The sequence below is a fragment of the Cynara cardunculus genome (assembly GCF_001531365.2).
Source record: "Cynara cardunculus var. scolymus isolate 2C chromosome LG 15, CcrdV1, whole genome shotgun sequence".
NCBI classification, from domain to species: domain Eukaryota; kingdom Viridiplantae; phylum Streptophyta; class Magnoliopsida; order Asterales; family Asteraceae; genus Cynara; species Cynara cardunculus.
Genome location: NC_037542.1, coordinates 10,339,981 through 10,350,007, shown reverse-complemented (window position 1 = coordinate 10,350,007; position 10,027 = coordinate 10,339,981). Strand labels below are relative to the sequence as shown.

The following is a 10,027-nucleotide window of genomic DNA, read 5'->3' as shown; positions in this document are numbered from 1 at the left end:
AATAAATAATTATTATGTTTATAAGAAAATTATATTATTAAACCAAATATAAATTACTTCGTTATTGTACCTAAATTAAATTATAAAAAAATTGAATTAAAAAATTACACAAAAAATAAGGAATTTTAAATAGTTAATTTAATACTAATATCGATATATTTTTGTCACAATTTTATGATATTTTCAAACTTATATTTTATTCAAAAATAAAAACATAATCGTTTTCTCAAAATCACATAAGATCATATTATAACATCGACTGAGGTAAAAAATAAAATGAAATATTAAAATCAATATGTATCTCGCTGCATTGCACGAGTACGTTGCTAGTATATATATATATATATATATATCTATACTACATATATAACCATCTAGGTCATTATCTTAATTACAACTCTTGAAACATTTAATTACAAATTTTTATACACAATGTACAAGCCAATATCTCACAACCCCAAATATTAATCGGGTCAAACCAACCTTTTGTTATTAGGCTTTTAAAAATACTCATTTCGGCCGATTTCTTCTTCTTCAGGATCCTATTTCTGCAACGAAAACTCCCAAGACCAAAAGCTTTCTTCTTCTTTCTTCTTCTGTGATTTTTGTCACATACGATCAAAACATTTTGGGATAGATAGCGGATACCTTTCTTCTTTACAGACCTCGTTTAACATAACAATGATGGTTTGAATGTATCAAAATCCTAGAATTTAGAGGTATGCTCTTCAAAACAATATTGATTTTTGCAACCAGATGAGATTTTAACTTCCTTTCTTTTCTTTTTGGTTTAACCGATTGATGAAGCAAGGCTATTTACAACTTTCAGGTAAGAATCCTCTTTTATTGATAATTTTGCTTAGTATGCGATTGATTGATAATCTTTTCATATAGTTGGTCATGTGAGAAAAACACATATTCTGTCATATTCCCATTTGCAAGGCCACATTTACATACATACTTGTTAGGATCACAAATCATACTTACACACACACACACACACAAAAAAAAACCTTCTGTTTACGATGAAGATGTTTTCAAGGTTCTTTCTATCCCCTATCTATCATCTAAAAACCCGACCAGTAAATCCCATGCAGAGATATGGTCTGGGGGTGGTAGGATGTACATAGACCTGTCTCTATCCAATGGGGTAGTGACAGGGTAGAGACCTCTATCTATCACTTTGAATTCCAATATTACCCTTTTTGCCTCTCAATTTTTATTATAGCATTCTACTTTTGTTTTTTCTTATTACAGCAATGTACTTTCAAATTATTTTTTATTAAGGTATCATACTTTAAAAAATCTACCCATAATAGCAATGGGTAACCTGTTACCTTTTAAACTGGTTAACCCCTTGACTTTTTTTGCTTGTGTGGCTTTAATGAGGTGATGTGGATGACACATCACTTTGATGATTTAACTAAAATAAAAATAAAAACCTATTTCAAATTATTATTAGTGATTTTTCATTTTTCATTGCTATGATCTAGAAAACATTTAATTTTTTTTTGACTTTTTCTTATTAAGTTGCATACAATTTAAATATTATAGAGTAAAATATTTTTAAATAAATATGAAACATTATTTTTGAGATATATTATATTTGTAAAAAAAGTAATACTTATGTTGTTCAAATACATACATATATTTTAAAGTTCTTTCAAATGTTAACGAAATAAATTGTGATATACACTTTTTAAATATTATTATATTAATAAATAATTCAAAAAAATCTAATTACTTTAATATATTTATACGTCAAGTAGAATTTTTTAAACAAATATAATACATTCTTTAAAAGATAATATTTTTTGGTAAAAAAAACAATTCTTTTTTTCTTTTCTTTTTTTCAAAAAACACATTTTTAAAAAAATGTTAGCGAGATAAGTTGTGTTCTACTAGTTTTATTAATATTAGTATATTAATGTATAACTTAATTTTTTTAATTCATTTAATATATTTATTAAATAACATGTAAAATATCTAAATATTAAAATTAAAAATACAATATTTAAAAAACAGCTAGTAGATGTTATATTAAAATAATTTTGAAAGTACAATGATGTAGTAAGAAATTCACATCACTATAGTACATGTGGACAACCTACATGGACAATTAGGTGGCATGAAAACCTGGTATAATATGTAAATTTAAATCAAAAGATTACCTAATGTTATAATGGGTAAGTTTTTCAAAGTACAATGTTCCAATAAAAAAAAGTTTGAAAGTACATTACTGTAATAAGAAAAACTGGAGTACAATGCTGTAATAAATAAATTTATGAAAGTAAATTGCTATTGTATATTTTGCCCAATATAATTTATCAACTTTTATGTAGCCAGAGATCAACTCTTAATTCATTTCTTTTACAATAAAGCATGTAAAAATATTGTCATTAAAATAATTTAATTATAGATTAAAATTTGATTATATGTTTATATTCTCATAATCGAATCAATCATGTAATTTACAACCCCACCCATGACCATATAATTTCTATGAATACAGAACTAAGACTTCATCTCTATACAAACAACTAAACACTTCCAAAACATCGGTTTTTCGAGTTATTAAGCCACCAACTGAGCCTCCTCGTTATCTGGGACCACGATATCGAGCCTCATCATCGGTCTATACTTCCGAGGTACCAGAGCCCCTGCCTGCACACAAAGCTCAACCACAGCTGGAGCCTTCCCGTAGAACCTCTTGAGCGAACTCTTCAATGGCGGTCCTTCTAGATCCACCACATGCCACACGTAATTTGGCAGGAAAACCTCGTCCACCACCGCATCCTGCCACCCATGCTTTCCGTCTCTCCATTGGTGCTTAAACTCTCCGCAAAGCTTCGTGTTGTGGCCCCACGGTCCCACGTGGACCTCCGAGCAGTACCCACACGCCTTCACCGTGTACTTCTTTCATAAGTTTCGTCACACCCCATTTCATTTTCTCGTATGCGTTCAGTGTCGCCTGAGCAATTCCAACCACATTGGAGTCTGCTGGCGGCGGGAACCGCTCAAGAGCCCGGTACTTGTCGTGTTCCAATGTCTCGGCGGAGTGTGGTGGCTTGGGTGGCGGCTCAACRATTCCACCTCRGTCGATCACTTTCTTTCCCAKCATTCGGATAGGCTGGGTCCTTCGTCGTGAAGRGTATTCTGRTAATTCCACACCGSCTTGGATGCAGAGCTCCACAACAGCCGGGATTCTATCGTGGTTGAATCTTGTTTCGTGTTTGACTCGGGTACCAAAAGGATCATATTGATGATATGACTCAATTGGGAGAAGGATGTCGTTAATCGAACCTTTGACCCATAAATGGAAGCTTCTCCGATACGCATTCTTTGGACCATGGCAATTCTGAATGTTGTGGCCGGTTTGAGCCACGTGAACCTCCGAGCACTCACTGCATAAGAACAACCCGAAAGCAACATGATGATGAGTTGCCAACATCTGATAGAAAGGCTATTGATGTCAGAAATACTTGAAAGTATTTTATATGTTAAATCTTTAAGTCCCACAATGAAACAATGAAAAAGAGACACAGTTTTAGCAATCTGTAATTCTAACACTTCTTATTTAACTAGGTGACAATTTTACTCTTAATGATACATGGTGTAATGAATTTCTCGTTCTCATAAGTAAGGATAGAATCGGAAAGCTACTCCAAATAGTTTTTTCAACAAGCTCCAAGTGCTTTTTTCCACCTTTTTCCCGATTATKCCCCTTATACTAAATAAAATACTTTTTCAACATGTCATTTTAGATCATTTCACATTGTCATCTAGGTTRTCAAGTAGTTTTCACCGAACGTGACTATTCATCAGCCAGCTTATCGGCTAACAACCAGCTTTTCAGACAACAATTTGTTTTTTTTTGGGGGGGGGGGGGGTTTGGAGGTGTTTGACAAACCTGCAAGCATGGACAGGAATGACATGAAGAAGTTGTGAAACTCCTTTGATCAAGATCTTCCAAGCATCAAGAACTTCACAGGCAACTGGAACCAGATCAGGAACAAGAAGCCCGTTCTTCGGAGGCTCAAGTGGCTTCTCTTTCCCCATTTCTGCAAGTTTTTTGTCGGCCCGTGAAGCTTCCAGAATTTTCTTCAGAGGAATTGGATACGGTTTCTTCTTTCTCTTGGGTAATATGGGAGAAAGATCTGCATTTTGCGGGTGGCTCAACCGTTTCTTGCTGTAACGAATATCACGAGCAGGCATCTGGCAAGCAAAAATGGAGGTTCTTGATGTTTGTGGCCCATGTAGTTCATGTGTACACCGAATGTATTAGTTTCCAGGATACGCATAATTATATTAATTCGGGGAAGAAAGAAAAGAAAAGAAGACGTTGGAATTTTCAGGGGATAGAGAGGACATATAAACACAACAGATGGAAGAAAGGCTAAAACTTGAACTGATTAAGAACAAACCTACTCCAATATATCCTTCCCCCAATGATACCAAGTAAACAACTGACTTGAAGATTATATTGCAGAACATAAGTCGAAACAAGAACTGATTTACAAAAAGGGACTTCAAGTATCCAAAAGGATTCAAATGAGACAGTCCCTATTTTTACCAAAACAAGGACTGATTTGAACACGTTGCCAAATGCCAATTCTTTAAAACCACATTGTACTAAAGCAAAATTGCAATCATTGAAATCCGTCAAAATTTCTAAAGCTACTACAAACCAAGAGTGAAAAAAGATGAATCAATTATAAGAAGCAACATGAAATATACAAAAAAGAATCAAAGAAACTAATTTCTATTAACATTGAACTCCCATCATCAAAAACCCAGTTGAAATTCTAAGTCTAAAGCAATACACAAGTAAATATATCCAGAAAAGGTCTAAACTTGGGCACCTTTTAGTCTCCTTTTCCACCAATATATCCTTCTTTTCTCCCTTCGAATCCAGGCCTCATGAGCTTCTTCCTCATCTTCTTCTGGCTGGCTCTCTCCTCTACGTTCCCTCTTCTCTTTGCTTGCTTCTCCTCCCTCATCTTCTCCACAATCTCTTCCCTCTCTTTCCATTTCCCTGCACTCTTCAAAAGCATTGGATCATCATGGACCTTCACCTCCATTGCCTTTTCAGTCGCAGCCTTCCATGAATGCAATCTTCGCCGTAATTCCTCATAACTAACAGACTTGTTAACCGGCTTCACTATAATTTCAATTTCCTCCTGTTCTTCATCCGAATCCTCATTCCTACTGACGATCTTTTTTAGGAGATCTAGGGTTGTTGTTTGTGCTTTCTCGGGGTCGAGGCGATCGCGGCGGGATTTCTTGATGTTTTCTCGTGTTTGTTGTTTAAGGGAGGCCTTTTTACCTTTACTGAGGCCTTGGAACCAGGGTTTTGAATCTTCGTCGGTGGGAAGGTAGAATTTTGCAGGGATCAATTCGATTAGCTTGTCGAAGAACTGATCGTGGTCATGGATTAAGGTTTTCAGGTCGGCGGCGGCGGCGGCGGCGGCGGTATCAACGGTGGGGGAAGTGGTGGAAAGATTCTTCATCGCGGTGGAAAAACAGGCGAACTGGAGGGTTTTGTGTTTCTAGTGTTTTGTGTTTCTAGGGTTTGTGTGTGATATTTATAGGGTTTTGTGTTTATAGGGTTTGTATGATGATAATTCATCAAAAGATTTGATGTATATTTTATTTTCTTGCTTTGTTATAATCATTTACCGTAGATAAATATGATTAAATACATGATAAATATTTTATTTTAAATATTAAAAAATTCAAAATATAATTAAGATAATAATTGAATTTTAATATAATATTTAATTATTATCTTTATAAAATGTTAATATAAATTAGGATAAATATGGATCGGTTACGGTTCAACAGTCTGAGATCAGTTAAATTTTTTATGGAATTTCAAAGTCTGACACAAGAAAAGTTACGCTGTAATCAATATAGGGAACTTAACTTATTGTCTCATATTTATCGTGACATGGAATAAAACAAAAACTCATTGTTTCATGTTTGACGTGACAAGAAATAGTGACAAGGATAAGGTCTGAGATTGGATGGGAGAAGGTTAGACAGAAAAAATTGGTTGGGTTAAATACATGAAATATCAATTTAATATCACAAATTTTTTTATTGTAATATTATACTTTCATTTTTTTTTTCTTATTACAACATTATATTTTGAATTTATTTTTTATTAAGGTATAAAATATTTACTTATTATAGCAATGAGTAAATTTTTTATTTGAATTAAGGTGAAATAACATGTGTTTTACCAAGTTTTTATGTCATGTCATTGTTACCGTGCAATATATTGATGACTAACATTTCTTATTACAACATATTATTTAATAAATATATTAAAAAATCTAAATTATTTAGTAATATAATAATATTAAGAAGACTTATACATCACAATTTATCTTGTTAATATTTAAAAAATGTTAAAAATGTATTTTTTAAACAAAGAAACTAATTTTTTCTTACAAACAAAATATTTATATTGATATAACATATTCGTTTTAAAAAAATGATTTGAAATATTATTTAATAAATATATTAAATTAATTGTAAATTTTCTAAATTATTTATTAATATAACAATATTTAAAATATTTATAAAACATACTAGAAGGGTATTCGCACAATGGAACGAGATATATATCTTCATTTTATTGTTTTGTTTTGTTGTTTGTCTCTGTTGATATAATATGATTTATGTGGTTTTGAGAAAAAGATAATGTTTTTACGATTTAGTGAGGTAATTTATTTTTCGTTTAACAATAAAATTTTATAAAGATAATGATTCTGTTATAACTCATTGATTGTCCTAATTATTTCTTAGATTTTTTATAAAACAAGCAATATACATCGCCCGTTATACCATGAAAGTTGGCCATATTCGAAGCCGTTACCTTAACCTTAAGAAAAGGGATGCCAAAAAGCAATATTATCCGGTAAATAATATTTAAGTATTTGAAATATATGTTTTAAACCATCAAATTTTAATAAAAAAAATTCCAAAATTATATCATAAAAAAAGTACTTATTAAAATTTGTGGTTGACTCTGATATTCATGATTCATCTCTTACCGTATAAATATTTTGTAATTTAGAGTCCCAATGCCATTTTGCATGGTTGGCTTGTAGTTGGATTTGAATACCAAAAGCACAAAAATGACACCTATTTGAATTTTTTTATCTTTAATCGATGATTAAATATGTATTATAATAAAACTAGAAGGGTACTCGTAGAATACATCGAGATACATTTTAATTTTAATGGTTTTTTTATCTCTATCGATGTTATAATATGGTTTTAAGAAAGCGATAATGCTTTTGTTTTGAAATAAAATATAAATACGAAGATATCTTTAAAAAAAAATATTGATATTTATTCTAAAAGATATAAATATGAAGATATCATTAAAAAAATATAAATATGAAGATATCATTATAATAAAACTAGAAGGGTACCGGAGCCCCTGCCTGCACACATAGCTCAACCACAGCTGGAGCCTTCCCGTAGAACCTCTTGAGCAAACTCTTCAATGGCGGTCCTTCTAAATCCACCACATGCCACACGTAATTTGGCAGGAAAACCTCGTCCACCACCGCATCCTGCCACCCGTGCTTTCCGCCTCTCCATTGGTGCTTAAACTTTCCGTCTCTCCATTGGTGCTTAAAAATGGAGGTTCTTGATGTTTGTGGCCCATGTAGTTCATGTGTACACTGCAACTACACCGAATGTATTAGTTTCCACGATACACATAATTATATTTATTCGGGGAAAAAAGAAAAGAAAAGGAGACGTTGGAATTTTCATGGGATAGAGAGGACATATAACACAACAGATGGAAGAAAAGCTAAAACTTGAACTGATTAAGAACAAACCTACTCTAATAAATTCGATCCTAAGATGAAAGCTGCCTAAGGAGGAAAATGAGAACCTAAACATGAGAACTGTGAGAACCAATGAACCATGTGTTGTTTCACATTGTGAAACAAACAAATAAATAAATATATATATATATATATATATATATATATGAAACAATACCTTAAATCCTAGCCTTAGATGAAAAAGTCATATGAAACAATCATTACGATTGGTTCCCACGGGTTTGTAATCTTTTTGTGGTTCTCACATAATTATCCCCATATAACCTAATATATGCATCTTTAACCTGCAAAGAAAGTTTAACATACAAACATGAACCGAGCGAAATCATCATAGTCAACTTAAGTTGACAACAACGTTAATAAATGAACTTAATATTTGAGATGATATCATTGCGATTGCAATGCTTAAAGTACCTGGCGGCATTTGTCAAAGAAGAGGGACGAAATGTACTCATTGAAGCGTAAGTCATGCATATAAGAACAATCAACTACATGCAAGATACACATTGCCTATTTTAGGTGTTGCACAGTATTGTCAATTTCAAAAGCTTTTTAAAGAAAAAAAATTTATGCTGTTAATCCTACCGCTATAGCGGTGGTATCGCAGTTCGTAGTGGCAAAATAGCAGGGGAAACCGCAGTGCTAGCTAGTTGTCCTTCATTCTAGCTCGCTCTAGAACTCGACTATTTTCTTGGTTTTTACTTCTCTAGCCCTCTTCTCCACAGAGCCGTGAATAGTTCTTCTCTTTTCTTATAATTGTTAGTGCGATAGCCACTATATCAGATGATTATACTAATCATTATACCACTATTTTACCATTGCGATAGCCACTATATCAGATGATTGACAAAATATCTGGTATAACAAGCGCAAGGATTGAATATTAGGAATTTGTTGTGGTAGCCAATCAAAATCACAAAGCAATGGAAGACTCAAAATCATAAAGAACCCACAGTAGCCATTCTAATAAACCACAGTAGCTGATTTCGAAAATGGTTGTCGATTTCGAAAAACGATTTTAAATTATCATCATTCAAAAACAGAGTTCTGCTTTATACCTTGGATCCTGCTTGAATCTAAAACAATGTTTCCAACGAATACTACTTTCCCATCGGGTTCCATGCCATTTGGTAAAGATAACAATTCCACGATCATGCATCAAAATCAAAATTACCTTCCCCGAGTCCAAGTTCTTGCAAGACTTGGCATCGATGATAGTCCACCATGTGATCTACACCATGTTCTTCTCCCTCTTTGCAATCTTCCTCATCTTCTTCTGGCTAGCTCTCTCCTCTATGTTCCCTCTTCTCTTTGCCTGCTTCTCCTCCCTCATCTTCTCCACCGTCTCTACCCTATCTTTCCATTTCCCTGAACTCTTTTCACGCCTCTTCTTCTCCTTCTGCAAACTCCTCTTCAAAAGTTTTGGATCATTATGGACCTTCACCCCCATTGCCTTTTCAGTTGCAGCCTTCCATGAATGCTTTTTTGCCACCACCACATCTTCTTTCTTAGCCTCCTTCAACTTCTTTGCCTTCTCCAACTCCTTTACTTTCGAACCCTTCTTCCCCTTCTTCTTACTCCCGTCTTCATCTCCCAATTTCACTTTTCCGAATTCAAAATCAACCTCAAAATTCTCCTTACCACTACCAGAACCGCCACCGCCGCCACTTTTATCGTAGTCTTCCCTCTTCCGCTTCAGGTTGGCGGCGGTATCAACGGCGGCGGAAGTGGTGGAAAGCTTCTTCATCGTGGAGGAAAAAGAGGCGAACGGGGTTTTGTGTTTCTAGGGTTTGTTTGATATTTTGCTTGAATACCAAATTATAAATTATAAAATTATATATTTATAGGGTTTTGGTGTTTAATAGGGTTTGTATATAATTCATCAAAAGATTTGATGTATACTTTACGGGTAGAGGGGGTCTTGATAGTTTTAAATTTTGTGCTAATCATTTTTTTTTTGTTATAAACATCAACTCAATTAATTATATATTTATATTTTATTAATTTTATTTTATTTTATATATTTATATTAAAAATATATATTATTTTATTATTTCATGTTATATTATTATTTTATATTTATTAATAAATAAAATTAAGTAATAAAAACTTAAATACTTACTTCTAAAAAGATGATTTCCAAGACTACCCTTTTG

At 32.9% G+C, this 10,027-nt stretch overlaps 3 protein-coding genes across 4 annotated transcripts in view; all 3 read right to left on the bottom strand.

Annotated features, from left to right (window-relative positions):
• Positions 1-5,534, bottom strand: part of LOC112527223 (ribosomal RNA-processing protein 14-like) — a 7,856-nt gene extending 2,322 nt beyond the window's left edge. The window contains exon 1 of the mRNA XM_025137705.1: positions 5,010-5,534. Coding sequence (XP_024993473.1) covers positions 5,010-5,510 — 501 coding nt within the window. The 5' untranslated portion in view covers positions 5,511-5,534. The remainder of the gene's footprint in view (positions 1-5,009) is intronic.
• On the bottom strand, positions 2,417-4,926 carry LOC112527221 (APO protein 1, chloroplastic-like). Its single transcript, XM_025137701.1, is given in 4 exon segments — positions 2,417-2,919; positions 2,921-3,404; positions 3,911-4,215; positions 4,863-4,926. Coding segments are annotated over 3 exon segments (1,134 nt in total). The 5' UTR covers positions 4,863-4,926; the 3' UTR covers positions 2,417-2,574.
• Positions 5,535-7,418: 1,884 nt separating the features above from the next.
• LOC112527222 (stress response protein NST1) lies at positions 7,419-9,680 on the bottom strand. 2 transcript variants are annotated; one of them, XM_025137704.1, is made up of 2 exons: positions 9,046-9,680; positions 7,419-7,706 (listed from the first exon to the last, which is right to left on the bottom strand). In XM_025137704.1, the coding sequence occupies exon 1, from the start codon at positions 9,616-9,618 to the stop codon at positions 9,103-9,105; it is 516 nt and encodes a 171-aa protein (XP_024993472.1). In that variant the 5' UTR covers positions 9,619-9,680; the 3' UTR covers positions 7,419-7,706; positions 9,046-9,102. The 2 variants fall into 2 exon arrangements, with proteins under 2 accessions (XP_024993472.1, XP_024993470.1); XM_025137702.1 differs by having other exon boundaries at positions 7,419-7,700.
• Between the last annotated feature and the right edge of the window lie 347 nt (positions 9,681-10,027).

Excerpts from the sequence above, each read along its gene's own strand:
- LOC112527222 (XM_025137704.1), bottom strand. The coding sequence starts at position 9,618 with ATGAAGAAGCTTTCCACCACTTCCGCCGCCGTTGATACCGCCGCCAAC.